We start from the raw sequence: 23,226 nt of genomic DNA on the forward strand, positions 1-23,226 counted from the left end.
TCTCAAGGGCTGTCAGTAATGAACACTTTTTTCAAGAAAAGGGTGAACAGAAAGTGGACATGGAAGAGTCCAAATGGATTAACAACTAATGAAATCGACTTCATCCTCACTAACAGAAGATATATTGTGAATGATGTTACCGTCCTGAATAAGGTAAATGTTGGAAGTGATCACAGAATGGTAAGATGTACACTTGATATAGATGTAGGAAAGGAAAGGAAAAAACTGACTCGAGTAAATAATACAAAGGTCTTTGAAATAACAGAGGAGGAGAAAAAGCAGTATGTACTGGAACTTAAGAACAAGTTTGAGCTTCTGCAGACTTCTCAGGACCAAGATATCGACGAGGAATATTACAACTTTCTGAAAGTGATAAAGCCCAAGAAACCTATAGGGAAACAGAAATCCAAAGAAGAAAAAATTAGTCAAGAAACACTTGTCATGATGAACCAAAGACGACAAATGAAGAGCAAGAAAAACACTGACAGGGAGAAAATTGAGTATACTGAGTTATGCAAAGCCATTAGAAAGAGACTCAGAGAGGACATAAGAAGATTTAACACAAGAAAAGTAGAACAAGCATTAAGGGAAAACAAAGGATTTAAATCAGCAGCCATGAGCAGTAATACAGAAAGACAAATGATACTGAAACTGAAGAATAGCGATGGTGTACTTATAAACAGCAGAGAAGGCATAATTCAAATAGCAGAAGACTACTATAGAGAATTATACAAGGAGCGAGGGAATGATACCAGCAGTGGGGAAGATGAATTGCAAAGTAGCAACACATACGACATACCCAATATTCTTCCTGATGAGGTAGAACATGCATTGAAGAAAATGAAGAATCGGAAAGCCCCTGGGGAAGATGAAGTTACTGTAGAGTTGTTAAAATTGGGAGGAAGAGACATAACACAAAAACTGGGAAGGCTCTTCACAAAGTGCATTAGGAAAGGTGTGATGCCTAAGCAGTGGAATAATGCAATCATAGTTTTGCTGCATAAGAAAGGAGATAAATCAAAAATTGGAAATTATAGACCAATTAGCTTGTTATCCCATATCTACAAGTTGTTCACAAGGGTCATTACTAACAGATTAGAAAGAATACTTGATGAGAATCAACCGAAAGAGCAAGCTGGCTTTAGGACAGGATTCTCAACTATGGATCACCTTCACGTAATATCACAGCTAATGGAGAAAACAAATGAATATAAAACACCATTATGCCTGGCATTTGTGGATTATGAAAAGGCATTTGACTCCATACAGCATAAGGCAATGATTCAGGCACTGGAAAGACAAGGCATAGATACTCCATATATTATGATTTTGAAGAAAATATATCAGAGTGCTACATCCTTTATTAGACTAGACAAAGACAGTAGCAAATTTAAAATCGAGAAAGGAGTTCGACAAGGAGACACAATATCTCCGAAGCTGTTTACTGCTGCCCTTGAGGAAGCTTTCAGAAGATTAGACTGGTCGCAGAAAGGAGTCAATGTGAACGGAGAGTACCTAAACCATTTACGATTTGCAGATGACATTGTGGTCATAAGCCACGATCCCAAAGAATTAGAGGAAAATCTTAATCAGTTATGCACAGTTAGTAAGGATTTTGGACTAAAGATGAATATGGCTAAAACAAAAGTAATGATGAACAAGTATGCCACAGAAAGGGAAATTAGCATTAGCATTAGTAGAGGCATTTGATGCAAGAAAGCAAGCTTATGCAGCATCAGCCAAAAAAAAAAAAACCCACTTCCACTTCACCCCTCTGTTCGTTCAAAATACCTGTCCAGCTGAGCCTTAAACTTATTTAGGCTATCAACCTCCACCACAAGGGATGGCAGTCTGTTCCACCAACCAACCACCCGCTGGCTAAAGGCAAATTTCCGCACGTCTATCCTACATCTGTCTTTCCTCAATTTGAATTTATGCCCTCTCAGGTGATTTTTCTGAGCTAGAGGAAGAATCCCATCAGCATTGAGCATGCTTAAACCATTCAGGGCTTTATACACCTCTATCAGATCACCTCGCTGGTGCCTAGTCTCCAGACACTGTAATTTGCAAAACTTAAGCCTTTCTTCGTAAGAGCACCCCTTTGTTCCATTCACTAATCTTGTTGCCCTTCTCTGTACTCATTCCAGCAGCTCTACATCCTTCTTGAAATGAGGCCTCCAGACCTGTATACAGTACTCTAGGTGTGGCCTGACCATCGCCTTATACAATGGAATAATCACCTCCTTATCCCTGCTGGAAAAATTCCTGTATATCATTGACAATACTCCATGAGCTACTCTTGCAGCCCGTCTGCACTGCTCAGAGAACTTCATATCTGCCTGCACAATAACCCCCAAGTCCCTTTCATACTCTACCACTGTCAGTGTAGTACCACAGAGTTGATACGTTGCTCTGGGGTTGCTGTTTCCCATATGTAGTACTTTACATTTGTCAATGTTAAACTTTATTTGCCACCTCTCAGCCCATCTGCTCAACCTTTCCAGATCCTGTTGCAGCAGCATAGTGTCAGTAGTGTCCTTGACAACCCTGCCAACCTTTGTATCATCTGCAAACTTGGACATTAAGCTTGATATACCATCATCAATATCATTTATAAATACAGAAAACAATAATGGACCCAATACTGAGCCCTGAGGGACTCCACTAATAACATTAGTCCACGATGAGCAGTGTCCATTGATTACCACTCTCTGTCTTCTCCCCCTCAACCACCCCTTTATCCATAGCAGCAATTTGCCTCCAATGTCACACTGCTCCAATTTGTGTAGCAGTCTTCCATGTGCAACAGTATCAAAAGCCTTTCTAAGATCCAAGTATATAATATCAAAGTTATTCCCTGCATCCAGTTCTTTTGTGACTGCATCATAGTATCCAATCAAGTTGGTCAGGCAAGACTTCCCCTTAACAAAACCATGCTGTGTCTGAGCTATAACTGAAGTCTTGTCTAAATGATCCTGCAGTGCTTCTTTAACCAGTGCCTCCATTAATTTTCCTGGAACAGAAGTTAAGCTCACAGGTCTATAATTACTTGTGTCAGCCTTTGATCCTCCTTTGTGAATTGGGGTCACATTTGCACATTTCAAGTCTATGGGTACCTCCCCTGAGTCCAAGGAAGCTCTCATAATTATGGCTAAGGGTTTGCTTACCTCCTTTGCTGCCTCCTTTAATATAACTGGATAGATCCCATCCACCCCGGGTGCCTTTCTTGTGTTTATCTTCAACAGTTTCTCCTCCACTTTACTCCCAGTTATTTCAAGATTCTGTAGCTTACTGCTAGAGTTGAATACACCTCTGGCATTCCCCTTGCTGAATAACTCCTCATGTGTGAATGTCGATGCAGAATATTCATTTAGTTTGTTAGCTACCTGAGCAGGATCATCAACAGCTGACTCATCAATATCAAGTGGACCAATCTGATTCATCCCCTTCCTACTAGAGTTTACATAAGTAAAGAACTCTTTGCTGTTTTTCTTTGCATCCCTTGCCAAGGATTTCTCGTAATCTGCCTTCGCCTGCCTAACCTCCTTTGTAACCTGGTTGCATATCAACTTGTATCTATCATAGGCTTCTGTGTCATGTGTTAATTTGTAAGTATCCCATGCATTTTTCTTCTCTGCCATATGCCTCATTAGTTCATCTGACATCCATGAAATAATGATTGAAGGAGCAGTAATTGAAAAGGTGGAGTCATATACTTATCTGGGACAAGTTATTAGCTGTAATAATGATACATGGCTGGAAGTCAAGAGAAGAATAAATTTTCGATGGATAGCATTCAGGAAATATAGTCACATACTGAAGAGCAATATCCCAATTTGTCTGAAACGTAAAATAATGAACCAATGTATACTCCCCACCATGACTTATGGAAGTGAAACTTGGGCACTCACCAAAAGAATGGAAGAGAAGCTAAGAACTACACAGCGAAGAATGGAAGGAATTATATTGGGAAGCAGACTGTTAGATAAGAAGAGAAACACATGGATTAGGCAGCAAACTGAAGTAAAGGACATTCTTATCAAAACTAAAGAACTAAAATGGTCTTGGGCAGGAGACATAGTTCGAAGACATGATGACAGATGGACTAAGAAAATAACAGAATGGTACCCAAGAGGAGCTAGAAGAAACCCTGGAAGACAAAGGCGGAGATGGATAGATGAAATTCATGAGTCTTTGAGTAGTAAATGGATGGCCAGTGCTCAAAACAGAAGGAACTGGAAAGTTGCTGGAGAGGCCTTCATCCTGCAGTGGATTGAAAATGGCTGATGATGATGATGATGACTATAGTAAGCTAGCACAATCCTAATACAGTGCTACGTATTACACAATCTAGTTTTACGTTATACTATTTAGTTCAGGATAAGTGTTACGTTATTCGTATCGATCTAATATACTATAAGAAAGGCTGCAAATTACAAATGGTACAAGGCTTTGCGTTGTTGTTATTTGGTTTTTATGAACATTAGCAACTAAGGCCATATTGCTCCGGGGATCATTCCCTGACCTTTCCACATCCTCCGTATTTGGTGGTCACGGGCTCGAACCCCGGTCTAATCAAGAAGCGTGTGCTACGCACTGCTGCTCCTGCCCACCTGCCTACGGAGGCACCAAGGCTCTGCAGATAGTAAGTGTTAACTTGTAAAATCACTATCTAAATTCAAAATAAAATGGAGTGTGACTAGAACTATAAAGCTACTTCTTGAAAATAAATTATGAAAATTAAGTCAACAGAATGGCAACAGTATAGCCAAGACTTATCCATTTACCGGAGCTGTAAATTCTTCTCTTACACATGGTTAATCTTGTTCTCAAAAAAAAAAGGGGGGGGGTGACATTTAGTCCATATTCTGCAACAAAAAATGTACAACCCATTATAAAATTGTAGATCTAATATAAATATATTATTAGCAGAATTTACCTTTACCCAATTGGTGGTTGATTGTTGAAACAAACTTTCATCTGTCATTGTGGAAGTTGATAGTTTTAAATAAATTCAAGGAAGAACTGGACAAAGTTTTGGAGTAAATGGATAGGTGAAATGATGCCCTTTTTTTTTTTTTTTTGCTGATGCCGTATAAGCTTGCACCCTTGCATCATATGCCACTACTAATGCTAAATCTTGATTACAATTGTTGTATTTAGCAATCACGAGTTGAATCATGGTCTACTCAAAGAGCATGTGCTACTGCACCCTCAATCCTGAACACTCGGCTACGTCAGGTTTTCATTAAATAGTTACTAAAACTTTATCTACTACTGAACTTAAAAATTTAAGCTCTTAAGATACTGAAAAGAATGTAACTTAAGCAGAATTACTTTTGGGAAAGGTAAGAACTAAATTTACAAAATAAATCAAAAATTTAAAAATTTCAGAAATTAACGTTTACGTGATATTTAAACAAATTAAAAAAAAAAACAAAAATTTTTTCTACTGAACTTGTAACCCAGTCTTCCTTAAATCCAGCAGAGCTAACTCACATTCCTGCTTCCTTTGACTGCCATCTGCCAAAGAACCGAGTATTATATTCTGAGTGGGTTGTATCCAGATCTTCACTTTCATTTTTGCTTATCCTAAAGTTTGTAACATTTGTAAACAAATTTTTAATAAATCCAAACTATACTGCAAAGGCTAAGAGGGAAAAAAATAGTCAGAATAGTTCACAAGACAGAACAAGAAACAGCACCGTATTTAGTAGTCAAACAGGCTTGGACTACGTTCACTCAAAACATGTACAGCAATACCTCACTTAGCATGGCTTCAAACAACATAGGTTTCACTATAATGCGGTTTTCAATTAAATTTAAGTTGAAAATTTACTGTACATATTAAAACTCATTCAATTGCCTAGACACATACTCTACATATATGTTGTGTTGTCGTAGCCTAGGTACGGGTACATATATGCTGCGATGCCAACTGTATTGTCTCATCCCCAGGGAGGCGCCTCCGTAGCCAGGTGGGAAAGAGCAGCAGTGCGTAGCACACGCTTCTTGATTAGACCGGGGTTCGAGCCCGTCACCACCAAATACGGAGGATGCGGAAAGGTCAGGAATGAGCTTTTTCCGGAGCAATATGGCCTTAGTTGCTAATGCTCCTAAAAACCAAATAACAACAACAACAACAATCATCCCCAGGGGCTCACATCTGGTGAGTATGGGCTTGGAACACCCAGGGTCCTGAGCTGGATATTATCATTCTTCTCTTTCTTGGTGATTCCCTTCTATTTCTCTCTCTGTCTCAGGGGTAACTCAGAAATTTTTTTTTTTTTTTTGGATAGTGCAGCAAAAGCCTCAGGCTTCCTTGCACCATACGCTAATTATAATAATAATATATGCTGCACATATGACAGTAGTCCCCTCAGGCAGTCAGTGGCAACAGTGTCCACTTTTCTTAATTCCATCCTGATGAGACGACATGATAGCTTTTCATTTCACAATTTACTTTTTATCCCTCTAAATATGATTGAAAATATATCTGCATCTTGGTTAGAAATCATTGCCAACAACATGTGTTATGTTTGGCAGCATGTTTTGCCCCATTTGGCAAATGATTTCATTGGTTTTGAATTGCGAGTTCAGACAATTGCCGAAGACATTGTGAAGATCGGAAAAGACTTGGGATTCGAAACTTTGGACACTGTCAATGTACATGACTGCATTGACTCACATGCAAATAACTTAGATGATGCAACTCTCCTTGGTGCCTCCGTAGCCTGGTGGGCAGAAGCAGCAGTGCATAGCACACGCTTCTTGATTAGACCAGGGTTCGAGCTCGTGACCACCAAATACGGAGGATGTGGAAAGGTCAGGGAATGATCACCGCATATCTCCGGAGCAATATGGCCTTAGTTGCTAATGCTTCTAAAAACTAAATAACAAACCAACAACAGCAACTCTCCTTGAAATTGATAAGTAAATTGCATATGAAAAAGAGGAAAACAATTCTGAAGTGGATAACACCGAAATGGCACCAAAAGAATTTTCAACAGAAGAATTGAAGAAAGTTTTTTGGGACTTGACATTGCCTGTGAGGCAATTATGAATGGAGATTCAAATGTTGGATGTAGCATTCAGATACGGCAAATTTTATAAGATAGGATTCAATGCTACAAAGTCTTGTATACTGAGAAAAAGAAGAGATGACTTCACCAAACTTCATTTTTGAAATACCCAAATAAACAATAAAGCTTTTTGCTCATCTCTCATGATTTTACCTTTTCATTAATAAAATTTTTGCAGTATTTTTTATTTCAAATCCTTTTAATTGGCTATCAAGTGCAAATTGTTTATAGATTTATTATAATTTGTTTATAGACTGTTTCTCTGGTACGCATTCATTTAAAACCCATTATAATTATACCTCAATCAGCACGGTTTCACATAACATGGAACAGTTTCGGCACCAATTATCAGTGCTATGCGGGGTATTGCTATGCTTATGTACTCTTGTGCCTGACCACTCAGCTATGGCTAGAAAGGAAATTGCTAATTTAGTTTTGAATTGCTATTACCTTTATTATGCTTTTTAGAGTATATTCTTTGTCTTATTAGCTTCTCTATTTGTATATGTAACATATAGCTACTTCTCTTGTCTTGTGGTGTAATGTTGATGATATGTTGTTAACAATTTACAATTTTTAATGCATCTTTCTTTATGTTTAAATCTTTTTTTTTTTTAATTTTGTAAGAGTTTGGATATTGTGTTGAAATTCTCTAATGCTAGTTTCTCAGGCCTTATGTTCCAATACATTTAATATTATAGATGCTATATGTATATCTTTCAGTTCTTACAATTGGTGAATATTTATTTAAATTAATGTGGAGTTAATCAATATATATATAGTAAACCCTTGCTAATGTTGTGGAAGTTGATAACTTAAATAAATTTAAGGCTGAACTAAACAAACATTTGGAGTGACCGGATGGGTGAAATGGGAAGGGTTTTTTTTTTTTTTTTTTTGGCTGGTGCTGTATAAGCTTGCTTTCTCGCATCATATGCCTCACCTAATGCTAATCCAGTTACAGTTAATCCGGATCGAAATATGAAAAATTCTGTTCAGTGTTGAGTACTTTGAAAGACACGGAGATTTAGGAAGGCAGGTGAGTCACTCTGATTGCGCAATGACTGACTGCACAGAGAAAGATGGAACATAACTGTTACATACTTCATACTTCTTTATACGTATAAGTTACCATATTTTATATAATTATAGGTTTTAAAGAATTGAAAAGTGGAATAAAAAGAAAACGTGTTACTTTAACTATTAACAAGTTCAAAGTGATAGGAACAACTTGAAAATGGTGTTCCTGAAAAAAAAATTGCTGAAGAATTTGGTATTACCCAACAGACTGTGTCAGATATTAAAAACCAAAAAGAATTTATACAGGCATTTGCTTTAAGATTTGATGTGGGAAGTGATAAAAGCAAAATATCAAATGACAGACATTTAAAAAGCCAAAATAAGTGTTGCTGGAAGAAGTCTGTATTTAAGTGGTATTCACAGCAACGATCAAGTGGCATTGCCACCTGATGAATGTATAAAAAGACAATACAGTTTATCCATCTTTCTATGGATAAATGTATTGTCTTTTTCTAGTTTTTAACTAATGGCTCTACAGTGATATTTTTTTATTTATTTTCATCGGTACTACATATATCATTAAATTTTCCATTTATTCGTATTCTAAGTTTTTTTCTTTTAAGGCTATCTTTTGCTCCACTAATCCGAATTATCGCTTAATCTGGATGACCTCTCCCCCAGTTAATCCCGATTAGCGAGGGTTTACTGTATATATATATATATATATATATATATATATTTTGCTTACAATAAGTGAATATTTATTTAAATGAATGTGGAGTTAATCAATGTCCCTTCTAAGCAAGACAAATATGGAACCTTTACACTAATGTTTAAAAATTAAAATTAGCATCAGCTTTTTAGGGACGGGTAATAAATTTTAATTTATATAGTTTCTAATTCATTAATTTGATGGTTTTTTTTTGAGGGAGACCATATCTGGCTTGTGTATTCTCATATAGATAAAAAATATTATAAGAACCATCTTATAAAGAACAATATTAATGAAAGTCCTTTTCATATTAAAGCTTAGGTTTTTATAAGTGTTCTTGATATTTTCCATACCTCTGGAGATGGATATATTAATTTCTTTTTATTGTTAATATTTCCAATAAGAGGAGTTTACCTCAATATAGTACGTGGAACACTTCCGTATGATACCCTCCAGAAATTAAAACGAAAAAATCGACAACTTACCGGTACATTAAAGTAAAATATAAATAATTAAAGTAAATTATAAATAATTAAATAATCAATTTAACACAATTCAAAATCAATTCAAAACAATTAAAATTCAAATTAACGCAATTAAAAGAATCTAACGAAAATATTCAAAACGATATCCGTGTAAATCAACACGAAGCCTCTGTTCGTGCTTCTCGTTCAGCAGCGTCAGAATTAGCCTTTCATGCCATTAACGAAAAACATACTTTTTTATTTAACGAGGCCAAAATACTTAACGTTCAACGTAATTATACGCGACTATTAATTGCAGAAACCGTTGAAATTAAATTACACGAGAATTCTGTTAATGTTCGGCGGCCATATTTGATCTCCGATGCGTGGACCTTTACGCGCATGCGCGAAGACACATAATCACTATTTAAGTTGCAGGTTTAGCCTGATTCGATAATTTTCATTCCTGTGATCACGACAGTCGGTCGAAAAGCATTGTCAGCTTCAGGAAGGAAAATCGTTTTGAATATTTTCGTTAGATTCTTTTAATTGCGTTAATTTGAATTTTAATTGTTTTGAATTGATTTTGAATTGTGTTAAATTGATTATTTAATTATTTATAATTTACTTTAATTATTTATATTTTACTTTAATGTACCGGTAAGTTGTCGATTTTTTCGTTTTAATTTCTGGAGGGTATCATACGGAAGTGTTCCACGTACTATATTGAGGTAAACTCCTCTTATTAATTTACTAATATCATTATCAACGTAGAACATATTGAGTATTACAGCTCTGATTCATACTATCTTGTTAATATTTCCATAATTTGTAATTCTGGTAATTTCTTTATCTAGACTGAAAGTGGCCCCTATTGATAATTATACTGTACATAATGCTGCTTCAACAACGTTTTCTACCATAGTTGTGGAGGGGAATTCTGGCATGAATTCTTTATCTGGATCAACTATTAAGTCCAGTACATATAGAAACAGATCTGATGGTATGTTTTTATATTGATGTTGCATAGTTCTAAGGATTATGCATCAGTAAAGTTTCAGATATATGGAATTATTGGAAAATTATAATAATTGCCTCATTTGTAAGTAGCCTTCCAAATAACTATAGTAATATAATAATATAAATACGGTCAAACTTTTCTTTAACGAACTTCCATATAGCGAATATTTTTTGATTTCCCCTTGGTCATTACATTGAAAATAATTTCCATATAGTGAAGAAAATTTCCATATAACGAACTGATTTCAAGAAACACGGGTATGCATTGTTCGCAACTCTGGCCTTTAGGCAATAGTGCTGATTCTGTAGAAAGCAGGAATTAAAAGCTAAAACATTCCATAATTTAGCAGTGCCTGTAAAACATATACAGCCACTGCCACCTGTTTTTTTAAAGGTGGCAGTGATACAACTGCATCTACTATACCAAGCTCTGGTCAACCTGTTTTCTACTGTAAGCACCCTATTAGAGAATTAGGAGAGAGTGATTTTCCTTTATTCCAGAAATTCATCTGTTGTTTGGCAGAAATGAGTAATCCACACTCACTAAATTTTACCTGTCTCTGTTTACATGGTAGGTTCGAGTGTCGCTAAAACAGTTTTGTTTTAGCTGCTGTGCAAATAACTTTACAATGTCTAAAAGGAAATCCTTGAATGTAGTAGAAAAAGTGGAAATGCTTAATACTTTAGGTTGGGGCATTTTAAAAAAAAAAACTCTTTAAAATGACAGTTGTCTCAACCATTCTGAAAAACTGTGTTTCAATTCTCAAACTGTTTGAGGAAACAGGACCCAGTCCTGTGCATGCAAAATCGTAATGTAATCGATTAAGACTGCACCCATTGGAAAGAAACAGATTTTAAAAACATTATGGAGGACTACGGGCCCAAAGACATATTCAGCATTGATGAAGCAGATCTATATTTTTAAATGTTTGCTGAACAAGACACTGACTTTTAAAGGTGATAAATGTTCAGGTGGTAAAAATAGGAGAGAATTACAGTCTTGGTTAGTGCAAATATGGCTGGTAATGGAAAACTGAAGCTTTTGGTAATAGGCAAAAGTAAACAACCCCGATCACCCCAGGGTCCTCGGCTGGATATCATCATTCTTCTCTTTCTTGGAGATTCCTTTCTACTTCTGACTCTCTCTCTCTCTCTCTCTCCCTCCCTCCCTCCCTCCCTCTCTCTCTCTCAGGGTAATGTGGGAATTTTATTTGGCTGGTGCAACATAAGCCTCAAGGTTCCTTGCACCAAATGGCTAATAATAATAATAATAATAATAAAGAAGTAAAGTAGTTAGAACTGAACTACAACAAAAGATCTTAAATGACAAGTGAAATTTTTGAACAGTAGAAGTTAAATTTCGATAGAAAGATGATGAAGGAAAACAGAAAAATTGTGCTCATTGACAACCACCCTGCCAACTTTAATTCGGTAATTTCGAAACTTACAAGTGCAAAGCTTGTTTTCTTACCCTGAATACCTCATCTAAACTGCAGCCAATGGACCAAGGCATTATAAAGAATTTGAAAAATGCACTACCGAAAGTGCATACTGAGAATAGAAACCAACAAATTTATAGATTCTGTTATAGATTTGTGGATGTGCATGTCAGAGTTGGCGAAAGTGTGGAGTCAAGATGTGATGGAAACAACGATTAAGAATTATTTTGCAAAAGCAGGTTTTGCTAAAACACCAATTAACAGCAATGAGAGGGATGAACTAATGCATGATATTGAGTGATCTTTCTTGGGAAGGACTCCAAGTGAGATGTTTGATCAATGGAGAATTTGTTCTTAACAAATTTTTAGTTAAGAACAAATTTAGTTTAGATGATAATGATGTCATAGTAGCTGAATATCCAAGTCACTCCAGCATTCTGGAGCATATTCAAAGAAGTAGTGACAATATCAACGATGAGTTGGATGAAAATGAGGGCAATATTAAAACTTCTAACAATGAAATGTTGGCAGCATTTGAAACTTTGTGTCATGGCCTTCAGTGAGAAAATGTGCCATAAAATATATGTGTTTAAACAAATGTGAACATTTTTCTGAGTGATGTACAGTAAAATCCAGTGTACAACAAAAAATAACCAAATATTTTACGAATTAATTCTTAAAAGTGTACTAATATCTTGTGCACCACCATGTAAGTAGTCATTTCTTAATATGTATGTATTAATAAATTAATTGTTTTAAAATGTTAGAAAATTTATTCATTCCCACTTTTTCTAATTTATTTCCCATCTTTTGTTATATTTCTGAATGTTGAATTATAATATTTTTCATTGCTGAAAAGGTCATAGTTCTGTTTAACAAATTTTTTCAAGCAAATGATTGATTTCATTATATAGTGGTCCAACTGTGTGTCGATTCTTCTATGTGACAAAAAAATTATATAAAAACTACATTCAGAGCCAATTCTGGGTGTAGACACCACCAAGAGGAAAGCACTTAATATGGACAATGTAGAGCAGGGATTCTCAATGGGGTGATATCGCCACAAGGAGGTAAAAATCGTGTTTTTGGGGGGCGAAAAAATCATGGATATTACGATGATTTGTAGCCCTTGAAAGTTCAACCCTACCCAATGACATCTCATTTCTTAATATTTAATTACTCTCATCAGGGTTTCTTTTCCCCCGATACAACTAACTATTAACATATAGATATATTATATCAGGAGTGAGTGAGAAATTTGGTAAAAGGAAGATAGTGGGCGTGATTTAATTTAAACACTTTTGCTTTTCATAGGCATTAAATGCTTAAGCTACCAGAGGTAATAGCTCTGCAATCCTTGGCATTGGCACCTTTCTGGCGGCTGCAACCTTGGAGGTGGCATGGTGTAGTTTATTTATTTATTCTTTTGTTTCATTGGTCAATATATGAGGCATGGATGGGATGAGGAAATGTTTCAGTCTATTGTTTCTGATTTATAAGTGACAATTAGTAATGTGTTTTTTTTTGTTTTTTTTATGAAAACCCCAAACATGAGAGGTATTAGAACCAACAGTACTTACTACTATGCATGGGTTGGAGGTTGAGAAGATGAAAGATGATATTTGTTAACGATAGGCTTGAACTTCTATAGACTGTAATTTTCAGGAAATACACATGAAGGAAGGTTGTTCCAGAAAACATCAGTTGAATGATTCAACAAGGAAGATGAAAAGTTGGTTCTGAGTTTGAAGTTGGACAGTAAATGGATGTTGGCTGGTGGCGGCATGTGTTCAGACTGTTTGGAAAGAGAGAGCAGAAATTATAGAAGCCAATTTAGAAGAACAGTGTCCATGGAAGTATCTGTAGAAAGACATGCAGCAGAAACAGTATGTCTATGAGACAGTGAATGAGAGACTCTATTAGAGATGAGTAATTAATAAACCTAACTGCCCTCTTCTGAATGGAATCTAGAAGCCTGAGAGAGGTTTTTGGGACACTGCCCTAGATTGGGAACAATATTCCATGGTAGGGTGGATTTGCGATTTGTACAGAGTGAACAGCTGTTTGGAAGAAAAGCAACGCCGAGAGCAAAAGAGAAAACCAAGTTTTTTAGATGCAGAGGAAGCAATATTTGTAATGTGCTTTTGCCAAGAGAGAGATTAGAAGGCAGGGTAATCCCCAAAAGAGATATATCATCTTGCCGAGAAATCGGAGTGTCACCAAAGATAAGCATAGGAGGAGAAGAATCCTTTTTGTGAGATATAAGACAGAACTGAGTTTTAGAAGGATTGAAATCAACTAAGTTGTCTTTGCCCCACTGGAGCACCTGGAGATCGGCATTTAAGGAATTGATAGCGGATATTCGAGAAATTGAAGTTGATTGATCAGGGCGAGGTTTCTCAAACTGGAAAGTGAAATGCAATGTACTATCATCAGCAAAACTATGGATAGGATTTCCAGTCAATGGAAGAAGGTCATTAATATACAAGAGTAAAAGAGTGGGGGGAAAGAACTGGACTGTGGGGGACACCAGCATTAATGGAGAAATTAGAAGATAGAGAGCCATCTACCATCACCTTCAATGAGCAGTCAGAGAGAGAGAGAGAGAGAGGGAGAAAACTGGATAACCAATTTTGCAAAAAAACAGTTGGCAAACCATAAGATGGAAGCTTGTGTAGAAGACCTTTATGCCAAACATGATCCAAAGCTTTTGAGATGTGTAGAGCAACTGCTTGTGCTTCACTGAACTTTTCCATTCAATTTGTCCATAAATAGGTAACATAAGCCAAAATATCACATATAATACCAAATATCCAGTTAGGATCAACATTAATGGAATCCATACTGGCGATCATTCATCAGATGGAAGGTTTCTAGATCGTTTAAGAGTTAATTGATTTCTCCATTACTTTAAAAAGAGTAGAAGTAATTGTAATGGGACAATAATTGGATGGGAGGGATTTGTCACCCTTTTTAGGAACTGGCTGGATATGAGCAAATTTCCAAGCAGAAGGAAAAACACCTTTGGAATAAGAAAGTGAAAAAAGCCAGAAAAGAACAGGAATAAGTTCAGGAGCACACGTTTTGAGAACAAGTGGAGAAATACCATTGGGCCATGGAGCTTTTCTTAGCATTGAGATTCGTCAAAACCCTTCTGGATATCCTTTTGACAAAAGACCACAGGAGGCATTGAATGGAGCGTGCGGGGAATGATGGGAAGTGTTTTACCAAGATCATTAATGCATGAGTTGAAAGAAAAATGGGATGCTAGCAGGTCAGCTTTATCCTTAGCTGAAGTGACAATAGAACCATCTGGTTTTGACAGAGGTGTGAGCAGAGATGGGAAAAAGTTGCAGCCAATAGCTTTGACAAGACACCAGAATGCTCGGCTACCATTAGGGCAAGAAGCAAGTTTTCTACTCTTAGCCTGTTCAAACTTTAGTTTGGACTGATTAATAACTGCTTTACAATTGTTGCAAGCTTTGGTGAAGGCAAAAAATGAAACTGAAGAATTGGAAACAAGCCTAGTACGATATGCAGCGTTCTTCTCTTGAACGGCCTTAGCACATTTATTGGGAAACCAAAGTTTAGATAAAGGATGAGATTTTAAAGTGGAGTGTGGAATAAAGGATTCTGTTCCTACAAAAATAATTTCACTGACACGATCTGAGCAAACGTTGACATCAGAAGTTTTGAAACAGTAATCCAACCAGGGAAAAGAAATCTCGCAGGTCATCCCATTTTGCATTCTTGTAATGCCAAACAATACAAGGTTGGGAATAGCCATTGGAGAAGAGACAATCATCAAGTTGTGATCTGAAGTGCCTAAAGGACCACTTACTTAGACCCTGTACTTAGAAGGGTTGTTTGTGAGAAAAAGATCAAGCGTGTTGGCTGTATGGTTAGGATTTTCCAGTATCCTTGTAGAAATATGAACAATCTATGAAAGGTCATTAGTAATTGCAAAAGCCTCAGCATCTCGACCAGCTGGATCAGTGTGACTCGAGAAAGTCAAGTTGCAAAGAGAGAAAGTCAAAGAGCTGTACCAGGAGTAATTTACCAGATATTGACCAGAATTTGTGGGTTGGTCTCACACACCACTAGCAAGGCTTTTGTGGATTTATTGGATGATTGTTTTCTACAGCAGCATGTTGGGGAGGCAACTAGAGGGAGTAATACTCTTGATCTGATTATCAGTAGTGATTCTTCATGCATCAGTAGGTGGCAGTGATCATAGTATGCTAAATTGGGATTTACTAAAAGAGGTAACTACCATCAAGGGTAAAGGGAAGGGTTTTTACTTTTGTAAAGGTGACTATGGGGGTCTGAGACAGTATTTAAATTTTATATGGTGGGACCAACTGATGTTACCAACAGCAAATTCAAAATGGGAAGCATTCAAAGAATGCTTCCCATTCTTCGAATCTTGGAAGCTAATATTCTTTTCATACCAACTAATAAATATTTTTCAAGGTTTAGGCCTAAATGGATGTCAGATGAACTGATGAGACAAGTGGCAGAGAAGAAAAATGCATAGGATACAAATAAATTAACAGGTGACCTGGAAGCCTATGATAGATATAAGCTGGTTTGTAACCAAGTCACAAAGGAGGTTAGGCATGCAAAGGCAGATTACGAGAAATCTTTAAAACAGTAAAGAATTCTTCACTTATGTAAACTCTAGAAGGAATGGGATGAATCCGATTGGTCCACTTGATATTGATCGTTCAACTGTTGATGATTCTGCTCAGGTAGCTAATAAACTAAATGAGTATTTTGCATTCAGGGAGGGGAATGCCAGAAGTGAATTGAACTCTGGCAGTGAGCTATATGATTTTGTAATAACTGACAGCAAAGCGGAAGGGAAGTTGTTGAAGATTAACATAAAAAAAGCACCTGGGGTAGCTGGGATCTATCCAGTTATATTACTAGATTTTAATTCTTGCATCCAAACTCCTTGAATGCTAAGGCATTCCAGGAGTTTATATATACAGGGTGTCTCAAAAATACACTGCATAATTTCAGGAATGAGTTCCTCATATGTAGACAATAGAAATATTTTTTATCAACATAGTTCCGGAAATGCTTGGTTCCCGAGTTATTAACCGGAATGTCTTATCTCCCGCAGATGATTTCCTTCATCACAAGGTACTGACAGAATCTGGTGGTTTTCCATTCCGACTATGTACTCAAATCTGGAGCAAGCAGACATGTACTTTATGTATGGTTTGGCGGACGGCAATGCTCTGGAGACTCGTTGTTTTTACCAAGTAAGGTTCCCAGAACGAAGATGTCCAGACAGGAAAACATTTGAAAGTATCCATCTCTGCCTTTGTGAACATGAGACCTTTACACCTCGTGCTGCCGACAGAGGACCAAGATCTACAACTCCTGAAGTAGAGGAGGAGATTTTGGATATTGTGCATGCCACTCCTGGAATCAACACACGCAGAATAGCAATGCAACTGGCTGTTCAACGTTCGACTATTTGGAGAGTGTTGCGAGAACACCAGCAGATTACCCTTTGCAAGTAATGTTCTGTGAGTGATTCTTGCAGCAGTGTGGTACAACTCCTCACTTTCCTGCCTTAGTGATATTCACAGATGAAGCACAGTTCACACAATACAGAATCCAAAAACTTTCACAATCAGCATGTATGGCTGAGGAAAAACCACATGCAATTCTTCTATCACATCACCAACAGCAGTTCAGTCTCAACGTCTGGGCGGGTGTTTTTGGCGATAAGTTATTTGGGCCCCGTGTACTTCCAAACAAACTCACAGGGTAGCCATACAGAAACTTTCTGGAAAACAACATGCCTGATTTCTTGGACGACACGCCACTGATCATTTGTCAACAAGCACACTTCATGCACAATGGTGCTCCCGCACATTTCAGCCACCTAGCCCGCAATTACCTGAATCGAAGGTTTCCTGTTCGGTGGATAGGTAGAGGTGGACCAACTGCCTGGCCTCCACACTCACTGAATTAAACACACTAGATTTCTTATTGTGGGGCCATTTAAAGTCATTGGTGTATTCGACTCCGGTAGCTGATGTGGAAACTCTCCGCAATTGAACTGTGGAAGGTTGTGAGACAATACGAAACATGCCAGGAATTTGGCATTATCTTCGCGAGTCCATGAGACATCGATGTGAGGCCTATATTCAGGCAGAAGGTGGACATTTTGATCAATTACTATAAGGTAATGTGAACAGTTAAGTGTCATAGACAGACCTTCAAAACTCGGAAACCAAGCATTTCCGGAAATATGTTGATATAAAATATTTTTATCGTCTACATATGCAGAACTCATTCCTGAAGTTATGCCGTGTATTTTTGAGACACCCTGTATATTAACTCTAACGGGAGTTGAGCACGTGTTTGTGATGCTATCTAAAATCCTTTTCAAAACTCAAGGACACGAGGCTATGTAAAATTTAATGAACAATTGCAATGTAAAGTTTTAAATGTTAAAAGTTTTCCACTGCATTACTGGAAAAAAAAAAAAATTGTTTTTTGTTAAGAGACCTCTTGAGTTATGCAATTAATGCATTCCCAGAAATTGCCAGGCATTACTGAACTAGATGATATCTAGTTCAGTAATGCCTGGGTGCGCCAACCTCATTCTCACCAGATGTGAATCCCTAGGGTTACATTGTGAAATTGACATTGGGACTGCCCCCCCACCCCCCAAAGGGTGTATTTCTTTGGGCTGTAAACACCAGAAATTAATTTTCCATTACCAAGTTTAATTATGGAGAACACTAATTGCATTAGCAAACTATAAAAATACGCAAATTGCACATCAGTTCTTTAAAAATTGTATTATGCCTTTAACAATTTTTTTCTGTTCTAAATATTGTTTCATAACCTTTTCAAGTTATAAAACCATATTTTTTGTTTTTCAAAAAATGTTTAACTGACAAATGTTTAACAACTTACAAATATGGTAGCTGTTTTCCCCTTTCAGGGGAAAATGTTTTCTTTTGCAACTTTCTCACTTGCAATTAAATGTTTCATCAATGTATTTCTTTACTGTGTCTTTAATTGAGGTGAGATAGGAGAGAAACTGAACACCTAGAGGAATTACTTTTGGATAAGTTATTGTTTATAAAAATTTAATTCTCTATTTGTAAATATACCACAGAAGAGAACGCAGTAACTCTGTTCTAAACTTTAGGAAACCACCGATAGCTGGTTCCCTTCTCTGAGATGTATAGTTTGCTTTTGCCAGTGGTTCTTGTGAAATTTATGTTTTGCCATAAACTGCATGATCCCCTCATCAGTGGGCATTAGGTACCTGTAGGTGTAAGATCTGACAACCCAGTTGTGACTTACTTCCACAAACATGAGAGATGCTAGTGGTGTTGCTGAATATTACATGAACCATAAATCTGCATTTTCAAGTTTTTTCTGATTTTAATATGAATAAGTGGTCTAATCATATTAGAGAGCAATAAAATAAAATTCTGAATAGAATACTGAAGTTTCTACAACTCCAGCTAAAGAAGTCTTTAAGAATTTTTCATCTTTGGCAAGCTTTCAACCCAAGACCTCTGCAAAGTGACAACAGGTGAACCCATTTTGTACCACAGAGGACTCTAATAATTTCAAATGTTTACATAAATCAAACCTAAAAATTATACCTAGAAAGAAACAATTAAAGTGTGATAAATATTTTCACTTTTTGATATGTTTTACTACTCTATATAATAATATTTGTAATAAACATTTCCCTTGTATTACATGATTTTCTATTTTATGTACTCTTAGGTAAGTTGTTTATATTTCTTATTTCTTTTTAAATAGACTCAAATGATTCCACTCTACAAAGCACTGATGGCAATGATACTTCTACATCAAAACAGCCACTTGTTACATCAACTGTCCGATTTGTGCCAACCTCCATACCTATTCTGAAACCTCGAATAATTGGCACCCACCCTAATTGCCTGGATAATTATTCATCCCAACCTACTTGCACTATTCATTGTTGTGGAACATCTAATGGATACAGGAGGCCTACAAATTTAAATGACGGTGATAATAACTTTCAAAATATATCAGTCCTGAGGGCTGGTACTACAGGAAGATCTGAGTCTGGAGCTCGGGCAATGAGTAAGAATTGCACTTTGTTTTTAGATTCTTTTTCCATAATTTATGTACTTACTTTATTTGATAATATTGCCGTCTTTTCATGTACTGCCAAAGTGCTTTTTTTTTTTTAAAAAAAAAAAGCTATTTTTTGCTCAACGTATAATTTGTCATTTTGTTTTCAAAGAATTGCTACAATTACTTAATGAAATTAACATCATCTTGTAAGGGGTAAAATCCTGAAAGGATATTAAGTTTTCCTTTAAAAATTATAAAAGCAGAAAAATAAATTGTACATACATTTTATGATCAGAACTTCTAATTTTTACTTTAGCAGATGGAGGAATCGGTACAGTTTTAAGATAAAAAGCATTATATTCCTTCAGGCAGCAGAGTCTGATCAACGATCGCCAGTATGGATTCCATCAGTGGAGACCCACTGATGATATTCTGGCTTATGTTACCCATTTATGGACTAATTCAATGGAAAAGTTCGGTGAAACACAAGCATTTGATCTTGACATCTCAAAGGCTTTCAATCGTGTTTGGCATAAAGGTCTTCTAAACAAGCTTCTATCTTATGGTTTGCCAACTGTTTTTTGTAATGGGTTATCCAGTTTTCTCTCTGATCACTCACAGAGGGTGATAATAGATGGCTCTGTTTTCTAACTTCTCCACTAATGCAGGTGTCCCCCAAGGCTCAGTTCTTTCCCCCCACTGTTGTATATTAATGACCTTCTTCCGTTGACTGGAAATCCTATCTATAGTTTTGTTGATGATAGCACATTGCATTCCACTTTCTATTTTGAAAAACCTTACTCTGCTCAATCAGCTTCAACTTCTCGAAAATCTGCTACCAATTCCTTAAATGCCGATCTCCAGGTAATTCTCCAGTGGGGCAATGACAACTTAGTTGATTTCAATCCTTCTAAAACTCAGTCTTCTCTTATATCTCACAAAAAGGATTCTTCTGCTCCTCTGCTTATCTTTGGTGACACTTTGATTTCTAGGCAAAAGCACATTACAAATATTGCTTCCTCTGCATCTAAAAAACTTGATTTTCTCTTTCACTCTCAACGTTACTTTTCTTCCAAACAGCTGCTCACTCTGTACAAATCTCAAATCCGCCCTACCATGGAATATTGTTCCCACATCTGGGGTGGTGCCCCCCAAAACCTCTCTCAGGCTTCTTGATTCCATTCAGAAGAGGGCAGTTAGGTTAATTAATGATTCATCTCTAACAGTCTCTCTCCACTCACTGTCTCATAGATGTAGTATTTCTGCTGAATGCATCTTCTACAGATATTTTCATGGGCACTGTTCTTCTAAATTGGCTTCTATAATTCCCACTCTCTCTTTAAAAACAGTCCGAACACGTGTCGCCACCAGTCAACATCCATTTACTGTCCAACTTCAAACTCACTCACAGAACCAACTTTTCATCTTCCTCATTTATTCATTCAACTGCCGTTTTCTGGAACAACCTTCCTTCATACGTATTTCCTGAGAATTACAATCTACAGAAGTTCAAGTCCAATGTCAACAAATATTTTCTTTCGTCTTCTCAACCTCTAACCTAAGCACGGTACTAAGTACTATAGGTTCTAATACCTCTCGTGTTTGGGGTTTACATTAAAAAAAAAAAAAAAAAAAAGTATAAATTCGTTGCTTTTTATGCATGGAAAATTTTAATGAGAGGTTAGAAATTATCTGCTTTTAAAAACGTGTTCATATATCAATAATTTATCAGTTTTAGAAATGCAGTAAGCATCAGTTATCCGGAATAACTGATATCGGACCTCTTCCAGATAATCTGGTAAGATTAAATGAAATAATTAAGATTAATTAAATAAAAAAATTATATATATGGTAGGGGAGTTGGGCTATAAGGTATAGTAACCATGGAAGAATAGGGAGAACCTGTAAGTAAAAAATCAGTTTACCTGAAATAAAAATAAAATGTAATTAATAATTGTAAGAACCAAAAGCTGTGGGTCCTGGGACTTTAACTATTTCTTCAAAAGGGTTGGCAGCGAAAATCGTAGGAGCCACAACAATAGTCCAGGTCTCTGTTTCTTTTATGATGTATATGTATACATCACAGTCAACCCGGCAGAGACCAGAAGGAAGAATAAAATAAAAATAATAATGAAAAATAAAATCCTGTGAAAGTATGAAATTTAAACTCAAAAATATCTAAGAGATGGGGCAAAAAACACAAAGTGCCGGTAACTAAAAGGGTGAGGAAAGTAGAAAAAGAAGATATTTTTGAGTTTAAATTTCATATTTCTCTTTCCACAGGATTTTATTTTTATTTTATAGTTTATGTATTATTTTATTCTTCCTTCTGGTCTCTGTCGGGTCGGCTGTGATGTATACGTATACATCATAACAGAAACAGAGACCTGGACTATTGTTGTTGGCTCCTATGATTTTTGCTGCCGACCCTTTTGAAGTAGTTAAAGTCCTAGGACCCACAGCTTTTGGTTCTTACAGTTATTTAATTGCATTTTATTTTTATTTCAGGTAAACTGATTTTTTACTTACAGGTTCTCCCTATTCTTCCATGGTTGCTACACGCTATAGCCCAATTCCCCTACATACACAAATATACTGATTTTTACCTTTTTTGTCTATTATTCATTATGGTTGCGAGTCCTTTCTGCGTTTACCGTAGTTCCCGGATTTATAACCCGTCTTATATACATTTTATCAATTTTACATAAACTCTAATAGCTCTTTCCGGTTTTATAAGACTTTCATAATTTCATTGCATCTTTATCTTCATATATATATGTGTATGAGTAATGACATTAAAAATAAAATAGATAAATAAGAAAATAAAATAAATATGAAGTAGTCATTAGAGGCAGTAAAATACACATCCTCCACATGATACCCAATATATTAATGAAATTACGTATTAAAAAATTAATACAAATGCTCGTAGTATGGCAAAACTTTAGAGCGAAAATTTAACATAAACCTAACAATTAATCGTAATAGGGATGGAAGAGAAGGGATAACAAGACAGAAACTGTAGCCGAAAGCCTCCAAATAATTTAATATATAATTTAAATACATGAGGATAGCTATATACATATTTACAGCCTCCTTCAATGTGAATTTTCACCGTCTCTCTAGGTTTTATACTGTTTTTGTAATTAAATGAAGGAATATAAACGTTATATGTTTAAAATACCTTAGGCACGATTATTCTGTTGTTGAGAGTTTGATACAAGTGGATAAATTACCAATTAGATTGTCTGTTTTGGGTGGGGGGGATTTTTGGTCAGCCGGGTTACAGTGCAGTCAGACGACAAGCCTCTTCTGAGCGCAATAAACCTGGGAATCAAAATTGGGAAGTCATTATCTTAGTTTGATGAAGGACA

The 23,226-nt window shown here is 36.3% G+C and overlaps 1 protein-coding gene across 4 annotated transcripts in view; it reads left to right on the forward strand.

The window, feature by feature from the left end:
* LOC150077296 (uncharacterized) overlaps positions 1–23,226 on the forward strand; it is a 702,167-nt gene that overhangs the window by 597,858 nt on the left and 81,083 nt on the right. For all 4 annotated transcript variants that reach the window (XM_090386557.1, XM_090386560.1, XM_090386559.1 and 1 more), the window contains exons 18-19: positions 10,136–10,281; positions 19,550–19,858. In XM_090386557.1, coding sequence (XP_090242683.1) covers positions 10,136–10,281; positions 19,550–19,858 — 455 coding nt within the window. The remainder of the gene's footprint in view (positions 1–10,135; positions 10,282–19,549; positions 19,859–23,226) is intronic.

Source organism: Mastigoproctus giganteus, chromosome 12, assembly GCF_048544385.1.
Source record: "Mastigoproctus giganteus isolate SK-2022 chromosome 12, ASM4854438v1, whole genome shotgun sequence".
Classification (NCBI taxonomy): domain Eukaryota; kingdom Metazoa; phylum Arthropoda; class Arachnida; order Uropygi; family Thelyphonidae; genus Mastigoproctus; species Mastigoproctus giganteus.